The 25,740-nt window shown below is 28.9% G+C and overlaps 5 protein-coding genes across 12 annotated transcripts in view; 2 read left to right on the top strand and 3 right to left on the bottom strand.

Annotated features, from left to right (window-relative positions):
• Positions 1–936: 936 nt before the first annotated feature.
• On the top strand, positions 937–5,048 carry LOC126264943 (uncharacterized). Of its 3 annotated transcripts, XM_049964735.1 has the most exons (6): positions 937–1,067; positions 3,731–3,949; positions 4,135–4,231; positions 4,286–4,394; positions 4,461–4,583; positions 4,765–5,048. In XM_049964735.1, the coding sequence occupies exons 2-6, from the start codon at positions 3,736–3,738 to the stop codon at positions 4,870–4,872; spliced, it is 651 nt and encodes a 216-aa protein (XP_049820692.1). In that variant the 5' UTR covers positions 937–1,067; positions 3,731–3,735; the 3' UTR covers positions 4,873–5,048. The 3 variants fall into 3 exon arrangements, with proteins under 3 accessions (XP_049820692.1, XP_049820693.1, XP_049820691.1); XM_049964736.1 differs by lacking the exon at positions 4,461–4,583; XM_049964734.1 differs by having other exon boundaries at positions 4,286–4,583.
• A 1,511-nt stretch (positions 5,049–6,559) lies between these two features.
• On the bottom strand, positions 6,560–9,952 carry LOC109593879 (dentin sialophosphoprotein-like). The gene is made up of 4 exons (XM_020009009.2): positions 8,261–9,952; positions 8,167–8,202; positions 8,032–8,114; positions 6,560–7,976 (listed from the first exon to the last, which is right to left on the bottom strand). The coding sequence occupies exons 1-4, from the start codon at positions 9,747–9,749 to the stop codon at positions 6,633–6,635; spliced, it is 2,952 nt and encodes a 983-aa protein (XP_019864568.2). The 5' UTR covers positions 9,750–9,952; the 3' UTR covers positions 6,560–6,632.
• A 143-nt stretch (positions 9,953–10,095) lies between these two features.
• LOC109593874 (coatomer subunit beta) lies at positions 10,096–13,732 on the top strand. Its single transcript, XM_020009004.2, has 8 exons — positions 10,096–10,193; positions 10,265–10,369; positions 10,422–11,650; positions 11,808–12,085; positions 12,144–12,340; positions 12,399–12,893; positions 12,957–13,465; positions 13,553–13,732. Exons 2-8 carry the CDS (start codon positions 10,279–10,281, stop codon positions 13,628–13,630), a joined length of 2,877 nt encoding a protein of 958 aa, XP_019864563.2. The 5' UTR covers positions 10,096–10,193; positions 10,265–10,278; the 3' UTR covers positions 13,631–13,732.
• A 60-nt stretch (positions 13,733–13,792) lies between these two features.
• The window catches only part of LOC109593864 (troponin T), a 168,468-nt gene continuing 156,520 nt past the window's right edge, over positions 13,793–25,740 (bottom strand). For 2 of the 5 annotated variants that reach the window (XM_049965535.1, XM_049965534.1), the window contains exons 2-9: positions 17,980–18,025; positions 17,829–17,864; positions 16,910–16,939; positions 15,499–16,093; positions 15,351–15,443; positions 15,214–15,294; positions 14,399–14,477; positions 13,793–14,158 (exon numbers count right to left, since the gene is read on the bottom strand). In XM_049965535.1, the coding sequence (XP_049821492.1) occupies positions 13,947–14,158; positions 14,399–14,477; positions 15,214–15,294; positions 15,351–15,443; positions 15,499–16,093; positions 16,910–16,939; positions 17,829–17,864; positions 17,980–18,005 (1,152 nt within the window). In that variant the 5' untranslated portion in view covers positions 18,006–18,025 and the 3' untranslated portion in view covers positions 13,793–13,946. Of the gene's footprint in view, positions 14,159–14,398; positions 14,478–14,598; positions 14,678–15,213; positions 15,295–15,350; positions 15,444–15,498; positions 16,094–16,909; positions 16,940–17,828; positions 17,865–17,979; positions 18,030–20,038; positions 20,119–25,740 lie in introns of those variants that run through there. The other 3 variants (XM_020008986.2, XM_020008985.2, XM_020008989.2) reach the window with 3 other exon arrangements.
• Positions 22,710–24,461, bottom strand: LOC109593862 (thiamin pyrophosphokinase 1). 2 transcript variants are annotated; one of them, XM_049965537.1, is made up of 5 exons: positions 24,232–24,461; positions 23,910–24,051; positions 23,607–23,857; positions 23,232–23,496; positions 22,710–23,178 (listed from the first exon to the last, which is right to left on the bottom strand). In XM_049965537.1, the coding sequence occupies exons 2-5, from the start codon at positions 24,046–24,048 to the stop codon at positions 23,051–23,053; spliced, it is 783 nt and encodes a 260-aa protein (XP_049821494.1). In that variant the 5' UTR covers positions 24,049–24,051; positions 24,232–24,461; the 3' UTR covers positions 22,710–23,050. The 2 variants fall into 2 exon arrangements, with proteins under 2 accessions (XP_049821494.1, XP_019864541.2); XM_020008982.2 differs by lacking the exon at positions 24,232–24,461 and adding an exon at positions 24,122–24,204.

The raw sequence follows: 25,740 nt of genomic DNA, 5'->3' as shown, positions 1-25,740 counted from the left end.
AAATCATATAAACTTCATCTGATTTAAAGTTTACCATGCCTAAGCTTTAAACAGTTCCTGGACTACTTATAGTTCAGAATTGTCAGACAGCACAACAAATGTTATTTAATAGTCGTTAATTAGTAGATAAGGTTAGTAACAAGAGGTAAACAATGTGATTTTATTTGTTTACTATTGTACAATGAGTATTTGAACGCAACTTTGACCTTATTATTGAAATATATTTAAATCAAATTAAATTACTTAAACGTTGTTTCTGGTTACACTATTAATAGATTCATATTTTTGTTTATGCAAACAGAGTCGTTAATTTATTTACTTGATTTGTATTACTTTCTAGCTTTCAAAGTAAATAACTTTTTTCATTTAAAGAAATACATACCCACATATTACTTTTGGGAACAGGCTTTTATTACATTATTATTAAACTTTTTATTATTAAATATTTCTAATAAAGTTCACGTAACACTGAAGATAAGTTACAATTCTTATGTTTATATTATTACTATGACTATTACTCCAAATTAATTGTTTGATGATAGTCCTCCTTAATCCTCATCCTCAATTATATCTAATCAAGTTTGATCATGCATACATGTTGTAAAATACAATGCCATGTATATATATATATATATATATATATATATATATATATATATTTCATAGAATTAAATTAAATTTTAAAATATTACATTTACTTACTCTTTTAAATTTAAAAGAACGTTATAAAAAATTAAATTAATTGTCGAATTAAACTAACTATCGTTAAATAATTATGACCCTTAATACAATAAGAAAATTGTAAATATAAAAACATGTTTGTGAAATTTTGTGTTCCTGAAAGCGATCATAATTGAGCAAATATAGACTAGCGTCTCGGCAAAGAAAATATACAACTCTGCAAAATCATGAAGACTCATATTGTTACTGTCACAAGCGATCTGCATGTGCCGGAGGCTGGCTGTGTGTAGTTTTAGGGCTGTGTTATTTTTAAGTAGACATTAATTCTAAGTGGTAGTTTTTATGGATTTTATTGTGATAATAGTTAGCCATAATTATTAAAAAAGGTAAAATATTTTATTGTTTCTCAATTTTAATATTATAAATCTGTTCGTTCTTTCATACAACATGTGTACTATGACATCTTTCATTTTGGTTATTTTTAAATTCGTTCCATCTTATCATAAAAATATGTTTATTATATTCTGCCAAAATTGAGTCTTCCAAAAACGTAAACACGAGTCATCCAACAACTCAAAATGTTAATTTGCGTTAATTGAATTTATTGTGAAATTAATTGCTGTACAAAAATTATTTTATCAATGTCACAACATGAAAATACCAGAAAAAAATACTATAAATTTTAATACAGTCCATAATATTTTTACAATTTAATTAACCACCTTAAATAATTAATCTTAAATTATTACAAAAATTAAGTTATATTTTTGTCTCTATTTATTGGAATATAAAGAGTATTCTAATTCATTTTTGAAACCCATTTTATGTAGAAATATTATTTCCTTAAATATATAGCTGAGTTATATATTTAGTAGAACATAAGGATTACACTAAAATATTTCGAATTCAATTTGAGGTGACTTGGTTGGAAAGTGATTTATTAAGAAAATAAGTAACTTATTAAACAATAATTCTAGTATTGTCTTACTATGTAAATGGAAATATGTAAAAAAAAATAATAAATTTAAAATGTTCCCGATAAAATCACACTTTGTAAAAGCATCACAATTTATTGTTAAAATTCTAAAATTAAAATGTAATTAATTTTCATTTTTTTCTTGTTACTTTTAAAAAACATTTATGACATAACTATGACCGTCAAAACTCCATCTGTAAAAATACACATGTGTCTTGATAAGGTATACATTTAACGGAATTATCTAATTCTTTTATTTATAGACCCGGACTGAAGGCATTAGGAGTTATGTCCTTTTTATCATACAGTTGCTATGCAATATAATTATAATACATAATCTGTAAATAAAATTGCAAATTCAGCCTCATTAAATCATTTTATTAGTTTAGTATTTATCTTTGAGTATTTACACGATTGGAATTACTATATTTTTTGTTTAACTTTGTTTACGAATTATTTATAGTATCCAGAGGCAATAAACTTTATTGTGATGGTACGTAAATCTTCGTTGGCCATCAACTTTTATTTATTTACCTTCATACATATTTACTGTGATACCGCAACAAAGTACCTTCTGCTCATATAAAGAAACAAATAAATTATTTAAAAAATTCTTACTTTATGCTTTGTCGTTTATTAAATATCATGTTTTTTATTTTTTAAAAAAGTAACAATTACTTAGTTACCTTTCAATTAAACAATTTACTTCGTACAATGCTGTCTATTTAGATCACGAGAGTCCCAATTTAAACTCAATAAATACTCTCATTTGACAACTATGCATCATTCAGTTACTCCTACATAGGTAATTTTAGTGATTTAATCAGTTTAGATTGTTTATGCCCACATTAATAAAACATAAAATGTTTTGCATGGGAAAGTGGATACTAATAATATATTTTATGATATGATAAAGGTTAAATATTTTTTCACGAGTTAGCGAGTTAAATAATTTAATTGGTTTCTTATCAACATTATTATTCAATTAACAGTCATCAGCCGGCACGAGTTATAAGATTGTTAATTGTAATCAAACGCTGTAAATAAATGTGGCATAAAATATATCTTTTTGCAAATAAATTCACCAGAATTATGTAGAGCTCAAATTTATATTTATTCTTTGTTATCATACTTGTTATTTATATATTTATGAGCATCATCAAGGAACTCGGTACTTTAACAACGAGTGGTTTCTGAACTTTTTTAAATTTAATATTCAACACACTTAGTTTATAATCAAGTCTCTACCATCTTAATAAAATATGCGGGGTGGTGTGGGTTTTGATGTCCATCTACATCTAGCAAAATTTAAGTATTTAAGTTAAAATTTTTAAAAACTCAAAAAATATGTCGTATTCAATAAAGTCGTCTGTCTGTCGCTAAACGCGAACATTTATTTTGTTTGTTGGGATTGGTAATTCTCTAATTTCTTTTTAATGTGAATCATGATTTCAGATATTTAAATTCCACGTAAGAACCGACGTTGCAATAAATCTTTATATTTACTTAATAACATTTTAAATTCTCATATTTTCCTTTTGTTATAAATCGAGTCTCAAAAAAGACAGATCTTCAAGGTCCAAGTTAAGAATATAATTATTTCTGAGAAGTATCACATGTAATTGAGTTCCTGAAACTATACTTTATTATACAGTCACTTAAAACTCGTTTTTTTTGTTGGTTGTTAAGGAGCTTGAAGGATATGATAGACATTTTGAATATGTTATTTCTTAATAACACTTTTAACTTTATCAAAATGCCTTTTTGTCTAACAAATGTTTTAAAAATGCGCAATAATTAATCAGAATATATTTAATTTATATTCCACTAATATTTATAAATAGGGGATATAAAAGATGTTAATGTACCATACCATGTTTTTCAATTATGACTTTCATTATAAGTCGAAAATGGTCTTTTAAAAGTGTGAAAATACTATTAATCTCTGGCTGACACTGCTGCACATGTAATATGATACCATTAGCAACGATAACTTCAAAGGGATATAAACGTTGTACTGAAATTTGAGTGCGATTCCAATTTCAACCGGCTAATGCTGAACGTATATTTCAGGTAAAATGATAGTGGTCTTAAAATGCCTCCAAATTTATGTAATTGTGTTAAACTTATCTGTGATCAGTGCCAACCCCATTAACACAAACAGTGATAATTCTGCAATTGGAGTGAATATGGATCCTGATTCACGTGAACTATTTATTAGAAACCAAATATTATGTGGGGATCGTTTAACGAAAACTGTGCACAATATATGTTCAGTACACAATTCTGCTCGTAAGTATAACACCATGCGGAATTACTACCTTCATTTTTAAAAATAATTAATACATATTATGTGAATTGTGTACATTTTCTTGTTTTAACAAGTATTGTAGTTTTTAATTTGAATTTTCAAGTTAACAATTAACATAATAAAATTACTAACATATTTTTATTTTAATATATTTTTTTTGTTATAGCCTCAAGAAGAAAAAGACAAATTGCAAACGATTGTTGCAAAAAAAGAGAAGGATGTTCTTTCGAATATTTAACAAGATATTGTGCATCAATTGATAAGTAAGTTTTAAATAATCTAGATACAAATCATAAAATTATTATCTGATATTTCAGCGAAGGTATCAAAAGGATGTTGGATGATATAAAATTAAAAAATAAAAATAAACAAAAAAATATAATACCACAACAAATTGATAAATCTGAACCTAATGATTACGTACAGGTTAGCCATTCAAACAATACATCAATTAGTAGTCGTCAAATACCTCATTTGAATCATTCATCACAGGAAAAACATACTCATCGTACATCGGGTGACATCAAAGAACCTCATCGAACATCAAATGCTAACAAATACCATCAAAAACCCAGGGGAAAACGCAACTGTACATGTAAACGGCGAAAGCAAAAGGTGTGAGCATCAATTTAATATTTTTGAAACTAAATTAAAAAACTTCTTAACATCTACGTTTATTTGAAAACTTTAAACAAGCATTCTAAGTGCACTTAAAATAAATTCATTTGTTACTAACGTACAAATAAATTAATTAAAAACGTATATATAGTTTTTTATATAATTTTATATATTTCAGAGAATTCGCAAATATGATCAAGCGAAGACAACAAATAAAATATCTGGTGGCGAAGTGGGGATGATCACAAATATGGGAAATCCGTTTTATGTTGGAAACTATTATTAAGTTTTCTGAAAATATGTTGGGTTTCGTTCGACACTCATATTAACAATGAGCGTTAGTATTCTTTCGGGACCAAAGCCAAAGAACCATGCGTATTGCTTTGGTTTGATTTAGATCTCTAAACCTTTGTGTATTTATTTATTTTAGTTTATTAGTAATACAAATATTTTTATACCGAACTGTTTATTTTTCTTTTTATAGATTTAATTTTTAGGAATATAATGTTAATATGAAAATGTAGGACTTTATGGTTTTGTTGTTGTTTGGAATATTTTAGATATTTTAGAATGTATCTAATAATATTCATGATTTTAATAGAAAATAAATAATATTAAATTATAATAATTACATTAGTATATAGGAATATACTGAAATATTTTCAAAGAAATATTAATTATGCAAATTGTAGAATAGTTTAACAAGTACGAGTATTTGTATACGAACATAAAATATGTATTAAAACTCACATAAAATTAACCGAAAAATATTTTTCACCCTGTAAACCAGTTTATACATCCGTAATGTTTCTGATACATTTTTAAAATTTTGAAACATTTCACCAATGTACTTTTGTGTCTGAGAAATCATAAAAACGTGATGTCCGCCCTTAAATATGGCTTTAATCTCAGATGTCTCAAAAACTATATTTTTATCAAAAAATGTTCTATTTTGTGTGGTGTATGAAATGTTCTTATTATAAGATATAATATCGAAATTTATTTACTTAAATAATTCGCATAATACATATATGACAAATATTTATTGTATTAAACAGAAATACAAAAATATTTTTCAAAAATAAACAAACAATAATAAGTATTAAATAAAATTATACATAAAATAAAAAAATAAGTATTTGTAAATATAATATTAGATAAATTTATATATATGTGAATAATAAAATTTATATTACTGATTTTCAAAATAAAGTAATTAAATATCTAAGTTCTTGAGTATTTTCATGGAACTTCCAAGTGTTCTGCGATTTCTACTTGCGAAAACAAATATTAAGAAGCAATCTAAAGTTGATCAGTCATACTATAACACAAATATTTAGCAATTATCATCTTACCCCAAAGAAAACCGTGTGTGGAATGAAAAGTTTGGTCTTTTTCGGCAATAATAGTACAATTAATATTTATTTGTTATGATAATGTAAACAATCACTACCTGTTGCGGTTTTCGAGGAAATCGAATTCGTATGTAACATTACAGTTCGTTGTTTCTTACAACTACTATATTATATAATAAAATAAATACAAAATGTTAAAATCTTTGAAATATCTCATGGATTCCTACAGTGAGTTTCAAAAACTTCTTTTAGGTAATTTTTGGAACATTTCCTTTGAGTTTAAATAACATTTGTGTTAAAATATGCAATAAAAACATGTCATAGGTGTTATATATTTTTAAAGAAGCCTTGCTAAAAAATTTTAAAAAACTATTAATGTTACAAATTACTGGTACTATTATTACTACCTCACTTCAATCATGAGAGGAGTTTATGTATTCAGGAAATAAAAATATTATGGAAGTGTAAAAATATGTTTATTTCAACTTGTTTCTATAATATAAAATACAAAAGTTTAATTTGTAAACGTCCAAACGAAATTAATTACGAAGAAAACATATTTTTAAATAGAACATAAATGAAAAATGTAGTTGATTTAAATTACAACACAATAACATATGCAAACAACAATAAAATTTTATAATTAAATTAATTAATTAATGTTCTATCAACTTTTCATATAATTTAATAATTATTTTTCCTTGTTTTTCTTTTTTTTGTTGGAACTGTTTTCAAGTTCCTCTTTAACATCATATTTTCTTTTTTTCTTATTTGCCTCATTGACAGACATTTCACTTTTCACACTATTTAGAATGTCTAATACCATCGATTTTGACATGTCTTGTACAGAATTTTTATCATTCTGGTCCTCAGACTCCTTACTTTTGTTTTTATCCTTCTTCTTCTTATCCTTGTCTCCTTCTTTTTTCACTTTACTAATGTCAAATTCAATATTACTGTCAGATGTATTTTTTTTATCCTTTTTCTTCTTTTTCTTTTCTTTTTCTTCATGTTTTTCAATTTTTATTTTACTAAGGTCAATAGGCAACACAGAATCTTGTTCATCTTTCTGATGTTTCTTTTTCTTTTGTTTTTTCTCTACTTGTGGCGTTTCATTGGCGATTCTACTGAACTCCGCGTTAAATTTTGGAGAAAGTAGTTCATCTTGAATGAGTGTACTATTTATAATTGATTGTCTGCCCTTCCCATTTTCAGTTTTTACAGTTCCATCCATAGTTAATTTATCTGTACTCTTTCTCTTCTTTTTTTTGGAAAAATCAACATCTGGAGCTTTCATTTCAGTTTTTTTACTTCTCTTTTTATCCTGATCTACAGCTGCATTTTCACTGTCCACCCTCAATTTCTTTTTCTTTTTTTCAATAGATTCATTGCCAATTGTTTGACTTAGTTTTTCTAGCATACTGTCCAAATGCGTATTACTGACATCTGTAGATTTATTCTTCTGGCTAGATGAGTTATGAGCATTAAGCAAGTTAAATATCAAAGGTTCCTCCTCCTTTTCAGGTAGTTTTCGTTTTTTTGAATGTTTCTTTTGCTTCTTCTCTTTTTTAGACATACTATTAATTGCCTCTTGCAGCTTTTGTTCAATAATCTCATCTAGGTTGATTTTCTGGAGATATTCTGAACCAAATAGTGGATGTCGTGTTTTCAAATTGCTTGGGACAGGAATGTTGTCTCTTTCAGGTACAACAACTTCAGGATCTTTCGTTGATTTAACGTAATTTTCAATTTTGAAGTGCCCCACAAAGTTTACTTTTTTGGGTTTGTTAGTGATCATCAAGTTGTATTCACATTTATCCATGAGTTTGCCAACAAATTTTTGATCCCCAATTTTAAATTTCAAGTCTTTCCCTCTGAAGTCGAGTTTTTGATTCTTGGTCAAAACTGCGTTCACAGGCGCATGTAACAGGAATATCTCTTCAGATTCTGACAGATCAGTTAGTTCATCTTCTACTTCTATTCTTTCGGCATCTGGATACTCATATAAAATTTTATTGTCGAGCGATTGCTTATCCTAAAATTAAAAATAATGACAATAGTGATAAATGACAAGAATAACATTATATTACTTTCTTCTTTTTATAAACGACATGTTGCAAAACATTTATTGAAGATTCATCATCTGCATCCACTGTCGTGCTTTGTGACACACCTAAAAATAAATTATAAGTAATTTAAGTAAACTAAAAAAATTAAAAACTTACGTTTTTTGGTAACTTCTTCTTTACTTCTATTTTGTACTAAAATAATAAAAACATGTATAAATAGATGTAATAATTTTTTTAAGATTAAATTTACCTTTCAACATATTTTTTTCATTCTTACTTGCTTTACTTGAATTTGAATGATTTTTACTACTGTTACTGTAATCTCTTTCATCCATTGAGGAGTCCGATTTTTCTATTTTTGAGTGTTCTTTTTTTAAAACGTTTACTTTACTATTTGATTTATTTACTTCATCTTCTGAGTCAGATTCTGAGTCGGAACTTGATTGTTCTTCCTTTTTCAACAATTTTCCTTTTTCTGATGTAGCATCTGATAAATCAGAATCTGAAGATTCTGAACTTGACTCTTCTTTATTTGCAATCTTTTTATTAGAAATCTGAGTTTGTTCTTCTTTCTTTACTTCTGTCATTTTATTTGAGGAGCTGCTTGAAGAATCAGAATCAGAGGATTCTGCACTAGATTCCTCCATTTTCTGGGGTTGTGGCTTTGCTTTTGTGTTTTGTACAAGTATCTTTTTAGATTTTTGATCTTCCTTTTTCACTACATTAACTTTATTTGAAGCAGAATCTGAGGATTCTGATTCTTCTCCACTGGATGAATCAGATGATGAACTTGTCACACCTTCAGTTTTAATTTGTTTTGATACAGATTTTTTCTCATTTTTAATGCTTGTCTCTTTAGAATACTCTAGTTTCTTGTGCTTTGATGAAATATTTTCTCTCTTAATAGATGGATTTAGAGTATTTTCTTCATCCGATGAATCAGATGATTCTGAACTAGAACTATGAGTTTGTTCCATTAGCTGAATATTTTTTTTCAATGATTCAATATTTTTTTGTGCACTATCTTCAGAATCCGATTCTGAACTTGAAGTTTGTGTTTTTATCAATTGCTGAACTTCTTGCTTTACCCTTTTAATATCTTTAGAAGTCGTATTTTCATCAGATTCATCAGCTGAATCTGAACTAGATTCATCAGATGACTCAGAACTGGATTTCTTATGTATTTCCTGTTTCACCACTACTTGTTTAATAGAGTTTCCACTTACACCATTATTTTCCTTCTTAATTTTATTTAATGCTGTCTTCACATTTGATTCATTTTCTGATTCACTTTCAGAAGATGTCTCTTGATCTTTCTGTGTTGAAGCAGCAAGTGGTTTAAACTTATGGTTAGCTACACCTTCATCTTCAGATGATTCTTCATTGCTGGAATCCTTCTTTCCCATTTTAAATGATACATGTTTTTCTATTGTATCTTCTAGCCTTCCTTTCTTTGAACTGGAAGATTTTTGTACTTTTGAACCAGCTCCACGTTTACTCTTCACACTAGTCTGTTTACTTTTTCTGTCTTCATCAGGCATTGGTTCTTTTTTTATTACCTTAACTTTATTTTTTAATATACCTAATACTTTATTATTACTATCTGATAAAGTTTTTTGTAAAATTTGCTTTTTATTATTTAGTGTTGCAGATTGCAGAAGCATTTGGTTAATGGATAAAGGTTTTTTAGGAGAGTCACTATCACTGTCCGAACTTGAATCCATTTTCGCCTTCACCATACTTTTTATTTCCTAAACTAAAGTCTTTGAATAAAAAAACGTGACTGCCCACAACCAAAACAAAAATTTTTGGTTATGTTTCAAATATCACAGTCCATGAGGTAAATTAGAATTCCTCTATAAATGTAGGTATTTACAAAATAACTATCACATTTAGCCACAAATAAGTAAAACTGTATTAACAAATGTCTAAAAAAGATATAAGTTATTTTTTAATGTAATATTTTTATTCTTCTTCCTCTCCATGGTGTTTTGTTAGTATATGGTTAACTGGGTTGCCTACATTTTAGTGACATTGATAGTTAATAGTGAATTTTATTTTCTGTATATGGTTATCCTTAACCGGCTGATATTGACATTTGACGTGTCGACACGTATTTATGTTTTACAATTCAACATCTCAAACAAAGTTTATGATCATTTAGAGAATCTGAAGAAATATATGTAAGTGTAGTAGCAATTTTGATGTAATTAAAATGCTTAACTATTATTTTATAATAAATAATTTGTTTTAGAAAAGTGTGAAAAAATGACTGCTGTGGAACAGCCCTGCTATACCCTTATCAATTTACCTACAGACACAGAGCCTTATAATGAAATGCAATTGAAGCAAGATTTAGGTAAGTATATAAACCATGTAAATAAACAATTATTAATTATTTTTTATTTTAGAAAAGGGCGAAGTAAAGCAGAAAGTGGAAGCATTAAAAAGAATTATTCATATGATTTTAGCTGGAGAAAGACTACCCCCAGGTTTCTTAATGCTAATAATAAGATATGTTTTACCACTACAAGATCATCTAGCCAAGAAATTACTTCTCATATTTTGGGAAATTGTGCCAAAAACATCACCTGATGGTAAATTACTTCAGGAAATGATTCTGGTTTGTGATGCTTATCGTAAGGATTTACAACATCCAAATGAATTTTTGCGCGGCTCGACCTTAAGATTTTTGTGTAAACTGAAGGAACCTGAATTGCTGGAACCTTTAATGCCATCCATTCGAACATGTTTGGAACATAGACACTCCTATGTGAGAAGAAATGCAGTCTTGGCCATATTCACAATATACAGAAACTTTGAATTCCTAATTCCTGATGCACCTGAGTTAATTTCTACATATTTAGATGGAGAACAGGATATGTCATGCAAAAGAAATGCATTTTTAATGTTGTTACATGCAGATCAAGACAGAGCACTGTCATACTTGGCTAATTGTTTGGATCAGGTGAATACATTTGGAGACATTTTGCAACTGGTTATTGTTGAGCTCATCTACAAAGTTTGTCACACAAATCCTGCTGAAAGATCCAGGTTCATAAGGTGCATCTACAATCTGTTGAACTCTAGTAGTCCTGCTGTCAGATATGAAGCTGCAGGAACATTAGTCACACTCTCCAATGCTCCAACTGCTATTAAAGCAGCAGCCAGCTGTTACATTGAACTTATAATTAAAGAAAGTGACAACAATGTTAAACTTATTGTATTGGACAGACTTATTGGTCTGAAAGAGCATCCAAGTCATGAACGAGTGCTCCAGGATTTGGTAATGGATATCTTAAGAGTTTTATCAAGCCCTGACTTGGAAGTCAGAAAGAAAACATTAAGTTTGGCCATGGATCTAGTTTCTTCCAGAAATATTGAGGAAATGGTTTTGGTACTGAAAAAAGAGGTATCCAAAACGCACGACGTGGAACATGAGGACACTGGAAAATATAGACAACTATTGGTTCGTACCTTGCATTCTTGTTCAATTAAATTCCCAGATGTTGCTGCTACTGTCATACCTGTGCTTGTTGAATTTTTATCAGACACAAATGAATTAGCTGCCACAGATGTTTTGGTGTTTGTCAGAGAAGCAATTCAGAAATATGATAATCTACAACCACTTATTATTGAGGTAAGAAATTTATTTTATTTAATTTCAATTTTTCCCAAATTATTATATTATTCAATTTTTCAATATGCATTTAAAACAAGAAACTTTAATATTAATATAATGAAGTATAGAGAGTTGTATGTTTATAAACTAAATTGTTAATTTTAAACTTTCGCAGAAATTACTCGAATGTTTCCGTGACATAAAATCCGTAAAGGTACACAGAGCTGCGCTCTGGATTCTTGGTGAATACGCAACGGAAGTCAATGATGTGGAAGCTGTTCTGAAGGAAATTAATAATGCTTTGGGAGAAGGTCCTCTTTTAGAATCAGAACAAAGATTAACTGCTGGAGACACAGAGGAAGCTCCAAAATCAGCGCCAGTTCAAAATGTTCCCTCCAATCTTGTAACTTCTGATGGCACATATGCCACTCAGTCTGCTTTTAACACTGCACAGTAAGTGTCTTTATAAAGTACAATAAGTTATTATTATTAAATATAATAATACTTTTAGACGAGACAAAGAGGTTAAACGACCTCCATTGAGACAATATTTAATGGACGGTGACTTCTTTATTGGTGCCGCATTGGGCTCTACCTTAACAAAATTGGCTTTGAGATACAGTAAACTGGTTAGCCCCCTCCAGGCAAACCGTTTCGATGCTGAAATTATGTTAATAATGGCCGGAATTATCCATTTGGGGCAGTCTGGTAAAAATCCATTGCAACAAGTTTAATGTAATTATTTTATATATAATAAATTTTATAGGATTGCCAACTAAGCCGATTACAAACGATGATAAAGACCACATTTTGTTTTGCCTCAGAGTAATCTCTGACAGAAGTCCAGCCATTATTGAAGTCTTTATGGAGCTTTGCAGGCGCGCACTTAATGATATGCTAGTGGCCAAGGAAGTAGAGGAAGCATCCACACAAAAGGCCAAAGAAAAAGCGGGTCACGTTATCCAAACCGACGATCCTATAAATTTCTTGCAATTGGAGGCCGATAAATCTGGCGAATTGGGAGAAAACGTTTTCGAGATTTCTTTGTCACAGGCACTTGTCGGCGGCAGAGGTCAAGGGGCCGATACAAACACCGGAGTTAACAAACTCAATAAAGTCACTCAGCTCACAGGATTTTCAGATCCAGTTTACGCAGAGGCTTATGTGCATGTTAATCAGTATGATATTGTTCTGGATGTTTTGATTGTAAACCAAACAAATGATACTTTGCAAAATTGCACCCTTGAGCTGGCTACTCTTGGTAAGTTATTTTACATGTTTTATGTAGTTTTAAAATATTTTATTAACTTACATTTGTTTAAAGGTGACTTGAAGCTGGTGGAGAAGCCACAACCAGTGGTTTTAGCTCCAAGAGATTTTTGCAATATAAAAGCAAATGTAAAAGTTGCCTCAACAGAAAACGGTATAATCTTTGGAAATATTGTATATGACGTAACTGGCGCTGCCTCAGACAGAAACGTGGTGGTACTCAACGACATCCACATCGACATTATGGACTACATCGTTCCGGCTTCTTGCACTGATACAGAATTTATGCGTATGTGGGCCGAGTTTGAATGGGAGAACAAAGTAACTGTTAACACACCTATAACGGATTTGTCGGATTACTTGAAGCACTTAGTGAAAAGTACTAACATGAAATGTTTAACGCCAGAAAAGGCGCTATCTGGTCAATGTGGATTCATGGCTGCAAACATGTATGCCAAATCTATATTTGGAGAAGATGCATTAGCTAATTTAAGTATTGAAAAACCATTTAATAAACCAGATGCTCCAGTTGCCGGACATATTCGTATTAGAGCTAAAAGCCAGGTAAGTCATGAACATTTTTCTAGCGTTAGTTTATTTTTGTTAGAAAAAAATATTATTAAGATATACTATTTATAACTTATATTTTAGGGAATGGCTCTAAGCTTGGGAGACAAGATAAATATGACTCAAAAGGGACACCAAGCTAACAAGGTTACAGCAGGTTGAACAAGTATTCTGAAATTTTATGAGTGTATTTAATTATTAGATTTCCTAACAGGATTATGTACCTATTTTGTAAGTTGAAATAAATTTAACAATATTATCTAATTTTTGTTTTATTTATATTTTTCCTTAAAACTAATTTAACATAAAAATAAAACTCCAATATAACATTTTTATGATTACAAATAAAACTTTATTATATATAATTACAAATAAATTAACATTTTCTGTAGAATGGAAAACAAAAAATGGATTAATTTTTAAGCCCCAAACAGTGGGTACACTGATGTTATTTTTATGTTGGATGTGCTATTGATATTTATTCTTCTTCCTCCTCTTCTTCATCTTCCTCTTCCTCATCTACCTCAACTTCCTCTTCTTCCTCCTCTTCTTCTGGTTCAGGTTCATACACGGGTTCCTTAAGATCTTCATCTTCATCAGCAGCTTGTTTGCCTTCTTCTTCACCTTCAGGAGTGTCTGGGTCACCAGCCTTTTTGCCTGGTCTTTCACCGAACCATTTTGGAAGTTTGGCTACAAAAATATTAAATAACATTTAATATAATTATATGGAATTCAAAATTTTGAAAAGAATTGTTAAGTAAAAACCTTTGAGGTGAAAAATTATAGTCAAAGTTGAAATTTTTTTAATGCAACAAATTGCAGTAAACTTAGATTATAATTTATAAATCTTAGTTTGGGACTACAAAAAAACTAATGTTATAACGATAACATTAGAAAAAAATGTTTAGTACTAGTAGTATTACATCTTACCCTTTTGTCTGGAATCGAATTGTCCAAATTTCTCTTTCCAGTTCTTTTCGTTGGTTTCCTTAATGATTTCATCAATTCCCTGTTAAACATAAAACACACACTAAGACAATACACAGGACAGGCACAATTACTCTTATTAGATGTTAAACAACATTAGAACAACACAGGGGACACTATTTGACAATAGTTTTCTAACTTACTTCTTGATCTATTCATGAATTCCTCTAATCTAGATTTCCACATTTTTTCGCTTGTTTCCAAAGTTAAATGATCAAAACCCTAAAGGTGCAAACATTAAATATTTTGTTTTATTTTTAAATTGTCCGAAAAGCGAAAAAATATATAGGTACAGATGATGATATTAAGGGGAATCAGTCATTTTTTCATATTCAGATATAAGATTTTTATTTTTAACAATATTTTTCAATAAATTTAACATAGGCTCAATTATTTTTATTTAATTATTCATATGTATATATTTTTTATTGGATTTATTTTTATTTCGCTGTCGGGACATTTTTAAAGCTTAGAATATTGATTGTAGTTGGTGTTCTGAAGGTGATCTGTTTGTTTAAATTAGGATTTGATATGGTTGCCAAATATGTAAGTAAATATTTAAAATGTGTTTTCTAATGTTGCCAATCTTAAAATACTATTTATATCACTGTACAACAAAATCTAATTAAAAGCTATTAACCATGTTGGCTGGACTCCAGTATAACTTGCTGTTTTTAATTGATTTTGATAAAGACTCAAAAAATAATTTGGATTCATGTAACTGCATATTTGTATTGTAGTTCTCTGTATATACTTACACCCTCGAAAAGTTTCTTCTTGTCGTCGTATGATCTGGTGTCAACACGACGTTCATATTTGGAGGCTACTTGGATCTTGGGCTGTTGAATTTGAAATATATTAATTGTAGTTAAATATCAATATATTGTTTACTTACTGGGTATTTGCCAGTAAGAGCTTCTGGGTCCAAACCTTTCTTCAAGGCTTTGTGTCTCAGTTGCTGCTTCTGTCTTTCCTTCAACTCTTTAAGCTAAAACATATGTCAGTAAGTAAGAATTCTATTATTTGATACTATCGTAAATTACATCGTAGTCCTGGCGTTTTTGCCTTTCTTCCAAATCGTACTTTTCAGTTTCCAATTTGACGATACAGTCCCACAATTCTTGGGCCTTTTCGCGGAGTTTGTCTACGCTCAAACCATCGATGGACAATGGTTTGATACGAATGGAAAGGGAAATCTTCTTTTCTTCTTCCAACTGTTCCTTAGTCTTGTTTCTTTCAATTTGAGCAGCGGAAAGGTTGGCTCCAGCTTCTCTCTTTTGGATGGTGAAGTTGGGTCCTTTGTTCTTGTTTTGGTCCTTCAGAGCTTGCATCATGGCTTGGCGTTTCTTCTCAGCTTCTTCGAGACGTTGTCTCTTTTCTTCAATGTCGCGTTGTTTCTTCTCTTCAATTTCACGGACGCGACGTTCTTCTTCTTGCTTCTTACGTTCAGCCATTTTCCTTTCCTCATCGGCACGGGCAACTTTACGTTTAGCCTGTTTTTCCTTCAACTGTTTGAGGTCCTGTTCTTCCTTGGCACGTTGTTTGCGCCATTCTGTGATGTACTCACGTAGTTGTTCATCCAAATCGGACCTTTTTTGATCTTGACGTTTGATGAATTCTGGATCACCCGCTCCTTCTCTATAATATTCAAATAAGTAGTTAGAGTCAATCATAAAGTTATTGGCAAACAAAGAGAGAGAGCTGCTGACAGGCTTTTATGAAACTGAATAGTGTAGAAAGTTGCAGTGTACAATAATGAAAAAATAAAGTACTTTTATGTAATATAAAAAAGTAATAATTACTGCATAAAATTGTATATGTAATATGTCGAATGTCTAATAGGATAAACGTAAAAATATATAATAATGTTGATGTTTATATATTAAATACAGACACTATTACTAAATTTTGAATAGTGTAAGTTGTAAGAAAGCTAAACAATGAAAATTTAAAATGTTTGAGATCAATCAAATACTTACAAACATAATATTGTATCTGGAGCATCGCTCACTTAATTATTTGGCGATTTGTCAAACATTCCAAAGTTTATAACTCGTTTCAGAATTTATTGTGCTAGATAAGCAATATACTTCGCACAAATGTGTAGCACACAAAAATTGTATTATGAATGTGATAGTATCCTTTTCAAAATCGTTATTATTTGTTATCACATTAAATTTGAACAAATTAATAACAAAAAACAAAAACGAAAACGTTAGGATTACATAGTAGAAAGCATTATCCGTGACGGTTAGGTGCTGTCTCTCTGCTTCCATATCAACTGCTGATTGCTGAAGAAAGCTCATTAAGGCACGGAATTTTAATTGATCGTTGATTTACTCTTTGTACATAGATTGTATTAAAAATAAATGGGAAAAACAAAAATCAGTATGTACAAAAAGCAACCCCGTTGCAAAAAAGCGGTCGCTGTTGTTGCCATTAATGATGACTTACTCGACTCTGGTAGTGGTGGTGGTTGTAGTCCTATGGGGGTACATCACAAAGGGTCACAGGGGGTCACGATTGGTGAAAAGGAAAAAAATACAAAATAAAAAATTAAAAAACTACAAAAAATAAATGGCAACTTCTGAAGTAAATAAAAAAATATGAAATTATATAGTTCTATATGAGTATATTTCTGGTAATTTCCATAAACTTACTTAAAAATTTCATAATTACTACGATAAAATTCTGCTGATTTCATTGTATTCTTTACAAAAATTACCAGTTAAGGTTATTCTTATTTATATGGTATGATAAGTACTTATTTTATAATTTAAAATAGTTAAATAGTAGTTAATAAATATTTCTTATCTTCCATTAAGAAAGTTAATAAGGCACATAAGAAAAATTATCCATTTTAAGAGAGAAAAGTAGGAAAAAACACACTAATCTAAAGGTGAAAAAATGGCTATTACGTATTGCGCCATCAAACATATCTACTGGGGTACTCTATCTACCACTGTACAGACAAATAGACAGAGGTGGCTACCAGGGATAAAGGGGTGAACTTACGTTTTTCTGTAAAGAGACAAAACAGGCTATTAAATTACTGTACACATTTAATCACTACCAACTGATCTACAAAAGGGGGCCAAATGGATAAATTTGTTTAGTTTAAACTACATAGAAGTGTGCCAATCTCAATTTTGAATTTTGGTTGTTAAAATCTGGGTTTTCTACATGGAAACAACAATTTCAAAAGTTGTTAATTGGGTGCTAAAACCATGTAGATAATTTATTAAACCAGAATTTTACAATATTTACAAGAATTTCACAATGGAATAGATAATTTACTATAATTTATATCGAATTTTATAATCTTATCTATTGTGAAATTGTAGATCTTTGGATTTAAATAAAACGAACTTACGTTTCAACGACTTCCTCTTCCTCCTCCTCTTCTTCGCTGTAATATTTAACAAACACATGTTTAAACAAGGACAACGAATAATTATGATCTATTAGCGACAAAGCTCAAGGGACTCGTGTTGCATCAAGCTCCTATAATTGATTGTACTTACGAGTAAACCTCTTCCTCGTCGGACATGGTTAAAGGGCTTTAAAAAATAACCTGAAAAAGATTTTTTAATTAGTCCTTTTCGGGCAAAGAATTCACTAGGACTGAACGGTGTAAGACCATTGATGTATAAATATATCAGTAGAAACTTGGATTCGGAACAAACAATGCGTTATTTTTAGCGAAAGCCGGCTTCGTAAAGGTTTGGACTTAATTGCACTTATAAATAAATATGTCAACTCTACCTCCAAAAAGAGAATTAATTACTTAAAGACAAAAACATATTTTTTTAATTTTAATTATTTAATTTACTTATTGGCATCGTTTCAAGCATTTTATTGTATAATAAATACAAAAAAAAAAGATAAAGTACGTATTATATTCACAATTAAAAATTATTTAATTATTATATTTATTTATAATTAAGTATAATAATATACACAATTAATATGTTTTAATATACATTTGTTTGTTTTTTATAATTTATATAAATTATGATAAAAATGTATGTATTATTATTAATTTTGAAAATAAAAAATCAGTTTAATTTTCTGGAAATTGTAAATAAACAAAAAACTTGTATTTGTAAGTGTATTATATTCAACATATTATTGCTAATTAATAATTGTTAATAAAATAATTAGGAGTACATTTTTCATTATGTATTTATGTTTGATATGATTTATAATATATTTATTATATATTATTATTATTAAAATTGGACATTTTTTCACATCATGAAATTATTTTTCCAAATTTGTTAATAAAATTAAAATAAAATTACCGAGATTAATTATTTCCAAATTATGTTTTGGCGTTATTAAAATAAATTCGTTATTTGCAAAATCTTTTCTGAAAACGATTTATAATATAATTCACTTTCAAAATTTTTAATAATTCGTTGCTGTGTGTACGGTTAATTTCATCTGACCCGATCCATTCTGAAACCTAAGTCAAAAATCCAAAAATAATTGACCAGTGGGTGTGCTCCGCTATTACGTGAAGTTGTAATAAAGTTGCACCCAACTGAAAACTGAAAATTTATACGGTCGCCACGTCGGACTGTATTTGGCATCGCCGCTCTCTAGGTTTATTTTTGGCACTAGCGTCTGTACTTTCAAGTGACCAAAAATAACCACTCGAAACGTAAACGGACCAATTGAAACACTACTAGCCTAGAAAATATTCGTGAAGATAAACAAATTACACGAATCTGCAAAATTTAATTTTAGTTTTATATAATATTTATGTAAAGCAATTTACACACTTGGTCAATTACTTACTATTGAGACTTCATAATATATGAGATAATGATGAAAAGCTTTTTAAATATATTTTATTATTGTTAACCATTATCAAAATGCTGAATAATAAAATTAAATATAAAAAATATTTACAGAGAAAATATATATATATATATATATATTATAATTTATATATATATATATATATATATATATATATATATATATATATATATATATATATATATATATTATAATTTAAAGAAATGAGTTCAAACAAGAATTACAATTGCCATTAAAATGTTTGAGATTCTACTTCATTCATTTATAGATGCTCCAGCAGAGTTTATATTCAACCGGTATGTGAAGAATTAGTTCAAAAAATTGCTAAGAAAATGAGTTCTAATAATAAACTGGCTGCGCCACCTTCTTTTACAATAATAGAACTAGTAAATAATCCAGAGATTTTAAAAATAGTACCATTGAATATAGTATAAACAACATTTGGCAAGAGTTCAAGTCTTCGTTAATTATGTAACGGTATGAAATTACATTCCCAGGTGTTCTCGCAGGAATGTTTCATGAAGTTATTCAGTGGTCAATGTGTGTAATGGTGAAAAGTTTGTCCTTCGGAGGATAACACCCTCGGTAAAGGAGCACTCGAAGAAACAACACTCAGCACCAATACACACATCCATCCACTTTGGAACAGCACATTTTTCTTCACTCTTCACTAGGATTGAGGCAATATAATCTGGCTGGTGGTTTTGATCATTCCACGGTGTTAGTAACAAAAGCAGATATGGATGGTACACTTACAACGGATGACAAAGAGCGGTCCAGGAGCACCACACAACTCAGGGAGCCCGCAGTGACTGCTTCCTAAATCGCTGAGCTCGACGGGGAAGATTCTACATGCGCGCGCACCACACCCACAATCCGTCTTAAGCTGCATTTTTATTTAGAAATAGAGAGAATAGGAGATATTTTACGAAAAGCAGCATGCGAAAATATGTGAACATGATACCAGTTTTTGACCCAGAGACGGGAAATTTATTTTGTTCCAATTACTTTACGACGAATTGAGGAGCTCTCTCTCTCTCTTCCAACAGTAGTGCACGAAGAGGAGCTTAGAATTTACCAATTGTTAGTAAATAATTTGACGTGCAATTATTTATTACCCTGTATGATCTGGATATATTCAACTATTAAGTTCTGAATCTACCTTTACAAATGGAAGAAAATAAGTATTTATTAATAAATAAATTGCGTTTAGTAATTTATGTTATCTAAGTATCTGCCTTTATATTCCAACATTTTATTCTATAAAATAGAACCTACATATTGTAAATTTACTATACTTATACATTATTATACCTGGCGCATGCACCATTTTACAAATCAGCAACTAATTATTGAAATATGAGGTAGAAATTTGATTCCAAATAAATTATATTGAACTAATAATTACACATACCAAAATTGAAAGAATTTTTTATACATATATTTAGATTTTTTTTACAAAATTATCTAATTGCCTAGAAGAATTCAGGTGTTTATTGAAAGAGAATTTTCAGTAGAGATAAACAGATTATACTAATCGGTATATTTTAATTTATTTCTATATAATATACTGATTGGAAAGCCTTCGATCCTACTGAATTGTGAAAGAGACATCATGAATGACAGAGACAGTAAAATATTCCCACCACGAAGAAACTTGTACTGTCTCTGCGGCGCATTATGTCGGATGAAATGGTTTTCCATTGGAATGTAAAATTCCTTAAAAAATTAAATGAAAATATGAACAAATTATATATTACTAGACACCGGGATCAGATATTGATTAAGACAAGTAAAAGGAAAAAATTGTAAGAGTTCTAAACATTATTTCCTAATTAACGAATTATTATATCATAAAAATTAAATTAAGAGAGAATAAATTCAATCAACCATAACTATATTATTAGGCTACCAGCCAAATCTCAGTTCATTTAATGTAATTTTAAATTCAAAAATAAAATTTGTGATAGGTTCAAGGATAATATATTTCTGTAATGAAATTCATATACATCACGCAGAATGTTACGTATGGTTAGGTACGCAATATAAAGGGTGTAACCGTTTACTTTCAAATAATAATAGTTTACATCATCACTATTTCAAGGTTGATTACTTTAAAAAAATGTTTAAAGAAACATAATCCAAACCAAAGGTACATATCATTGGGACAATAAATTCTGTGCACTGGTTGCTGAACATTTATAAATACCTCTTTATTTATACCATCAGATGTAGTGTAGAGCCCACGCTAATAGGAGAATAAACAACATGACTCTGACCTAATCAATCAGTAAACTATCAATCACAGACGCACAATACTTAAATACTGTCATAAAGGATGTAAATATAAATATTGCAAAAAAATATAATAATAAATTCACCAAATTGTAGTTTTTATTGCATTGCTATTAATAATTTATTGTATTCAAATTATATAGTTAAATTTTAGTCAAAAAGCAAGTTAAAATTTAATATTTTTTAACTTTAATGAAGTTAATTAATTAATAATATTTGATTTTAAAAATGTAAATGTAAATAATATTTTAATAAATTAATTTTAAATAAAGTCATGGTACCTTCCTTAGCTCCAGCAATCAAAATCCGCATTTAGAGGGTATCACGTGGCCTTATAAGGTTCCAGTGGCCGAGTTGGGACGACCCGCTACGGTCAGGAGCAATCAACATTTCGGCTATTCTTATTTCGGTCCCCACCACATGGAATCCCGGTATAAATTATGAAAAGGTTGAACGTGGTATTTCTGAAAATAATGTAAAACGTTCGGATCGGCTCGTCGCTTGTGCTCAGCCACATGTGTCGTTCGCTAATCGTATTATTAGACACATGTTTTTTGATTCTACTCAGATAGATCGGATAATTTTTATAAGTAATAAGTTCTTATAAAATACGTTTAAATAACTAACCCCTTCATATTATTTTTAAATAAGTTTCTCTTTTAGTTGCAATATAAATTTCATTGGTATATTCAGCTGAATAAAATTATTACACCTAATAACTAAAATAATTATAAAAAATAGTATTAATAGTTCTTCAGATGTGACTAAGGTTAATAATTTATAAAAAGGACCTCACGTTTAAATAAGTAATACCAGATATTTCAATTTGTCATAGGATCTTTATTATAAAAAATAATTTCCTGACATTATCTGTTTCCGTTGAATAAGTGAAAGTAAAAAAAACTAAATATGCTGAAACATTTTTTAATGTAAAACCATAGACATGGATGAAACTAACGATAACGTCTTTTTGGTTTATTATATTTGATTACTGTCTATCAGATAAGGTACTTTATGAATGTATACCGCCTTAGTTTAAGGATAGACAAGATATAAAAGAATCTGCATTTGAAAGTAACGGGAAGTTTATCACACTTTTTAATCACAGATAAAAGAAAAAAATTCTATAACATAATGCCAATAAAATATATTTTATATAGAAAAAATATAAAAATATATAACAAGATCATTTTTCCCAACAAATAATTAAAACGTCACTAGGTCCTGTTTAGAACACCAAATTTTATAGTATGTGTATACATATATAAATATATGGATTCTATTTACCAATGTTTAATTTATACACAAACTAAAACACAAACCAATAAATTTATCATGGTTTATATAACAAATTTGAATGCAATAACTTTTAATGTAAATGATATACATATATGTATATTACAAATTTAGTAGACTACCTAATAATTGAAAATCATAGTATAAAATGATATTATTCTTATAGGTCATAAAATACTATAACAGTGTATCTATACCCATTGACCACACTAAAGGTTCATTTGTAACAATTCTAACTACATCTGAAGTACTATCATAAGTATTGGAAGAACTTACAATTCCATTAAATTCGAGTGTTTGTCCTTCTGTAAATAATATATTATATAATTGAAAATTGATTTCTATTTTAATAACAAACCCAAATTCCATTTAAGACCTTTGGTTGAAACTTCACAAGGTGATCCTATAGGCAAAAGGGCGCACCATTCCTGATTTTTCCTCAAATTAATTGGAATATGTATAATGTGTTCACCTTTCCTAAGTATCCATGTCAATGAATTGCTAGCAATTTGAAATATTGAAGTGTCCTTAATTATATTGTCAGATTTAAACAGAGTGTTGATATTTCCCAATATGTGATCAAGCCTACCACATGTGTCAGCCAATACAAATACTGTATCTATCTAAAAATTAAAGTGGAAAACAACTGTCGCATAAAATATTCTTTTGTTAATATTTTACATTTTGTAATTTGTAACAAGAATTGTATTTGATTTTTTTCAAATCTACTTACATGTATATTTTCCCTAATGCATTGATCATTCAATTCAATTAGTGACTTAGTAAAATCAGTGTTATCTTGGTCAGGAGTGCATATGATTTGTGTGTTGGTATTCTCAAATAGCTCCAAAACATCCTTTGGAAGAGAATCCATATCACCAGTGATCATGTCAGGATATAATATATCTTTAAGCTCATATTTATTTAAACTTAACCAGTTCAACCATCTTTTTGTTCCCCCATCTACAGTAACTCGGATTTTGGCTGAAAATAATGGTTTTACTAAAGAAATATACAATGACAGTCACAAAAGTACCTTGATTCCACATTTTTACAATGAAATGCGTGTTGAAGCCGAAGTTTATGGGCGTATTCAGAATGATTATGGCATAATTAACTTCTGGATTCCTTGAGAGCAGGTATTCACAGGGATTCCACTCATAGGAGTTGCACATGGCCTAAAACCGAATAACATTTAAATACGTGTATTTTTATGGACAAAATAATGAAATGGCTAAATAAACATACTGTTTTTAATCGAACTAAGGGCTTGAAAATAGTTTTTTTTGGAATGTAAATATAACCTCTCCTGAATAAAAACGACATTTTCGACAAACAACGTTGCCATGTATAATTACCTTTAGTTAATTTCGTATATTACAGAGTTCACAACGAGATGTACTCAAATGCGAACCAATAATAATTGCTTTCGTGATTATCGCTTAATTAACATGTTTTCAATTGATTATGAACACTGATAATTTATTGACCTTATGTAAACATATTTTATTAGGTTTTTAATCTTAATAGTACATTTTTCATTTATTTCAGTAATAAGGCAATAAACTAAAAATCCTGTAAAATATGAAATAAATAAAGCTGATTTATAGGTTATTTGTGCAACAAATTACGTGATCACATTGAGGTAGGCAGCCCACATTACATGATAGAAAAAATAATATAATGCTTTATATAGAACAGCGATCAATATCATTTTGAATTTCGGATTTTAAACAATATTAAAATTTATGATATCATTAATTCTTAAGAATTTTGATAAGTTTACTACATTTATGTAATTATTAACATATATTAATATAAAATAATTAAAAATAAAATAATATTATTAGAGAAATAATAAATAATAAAGTTATATAATGAAAATTAGTGTGTCTGTGGATGAAAATAAATTAATTGAATAAAACTATATTTACTTCTTTGGTATCTTTTTTACGAAAATAATTATATTGATATTTTTCCTTTCACTGTCATTAAAACTAATTGGTAACGGAGCTGTACTAACAATTTTGTATTTAACTCATAAAATAAAATTTTTCTATGAATTCTAGTAAATTTTATTTTTTTTTAATTAAGATTGCCGTGGTAAATTATTTATTCCGAAAATAATACTTAAAATGTTTTCCAAAAATAATTGTTCTTATAAATACTTTATCGACCAGTTTTTGATATTCTTATTATATAAATTAATCAACTAACCACATATGTATTTGTTAATATGTTATCAATTTTATAAAAGTTTATATGGTAAAACAGTGTAAAATAGTAAAAATTCAATTAAAGCCGGTGAAATTATTTACACTAACACAAATGTTATTGGATAAAAGGGGAAAGTGCATTAGAATTAATCACAAACTTATATGGGCCATGTTTATCCGGGTGTCATTGTAAATAATTTGAAACTGTTGTTGATTGAACACAAAAAATATGAATTTTATCAAGCTTATTAGCTTTGCTAAAAAGGACATATGTCATATAAATTACAATTTATCTAATGATTTATTAGTAATAAAGATAAAGTTTATGTATCAATATATATACGAAAAAACTTTGCAAATATATTAGAAAAGTTAGACACAGTATAGTAAAACATTGTTATTGCATCATATATTGAAGGGATATGAAGTGTATTTTAACTTTAAAATATGTACGGAGATTATTATGGTGTTAAACGCTTTTAAATAAGTCTGATTGTGCATAAACAGTATGCTTTATTGGAGAATGCAAATATTTAAAAATAATTTAGTCTCTTCATAAATTTCCATTATTTAGTGATAGTGAAATGACGCATCGCCAAATTGCCTTGCCAACCTTGTCAATATTTAAGTACTGCATACCTAATATTTATT

The sequence above is a fragment of the Aethina tumida genome, chromosome 3 (assembly GCF_024364675.1).
Source record: "Aethina tumida isolate Nest 87 chromosome 3, icAetTumi1.1, whole genome shotgun sequence".
NCBI lineage: Eukaryota > Metazoa > Arthropoda > Insecta > Coleoptera > Nitidulidae > Aethina > Aethina tumida.
This window is presented reverse-complemented; position numbering and strand designations above follow the sequence as displayed.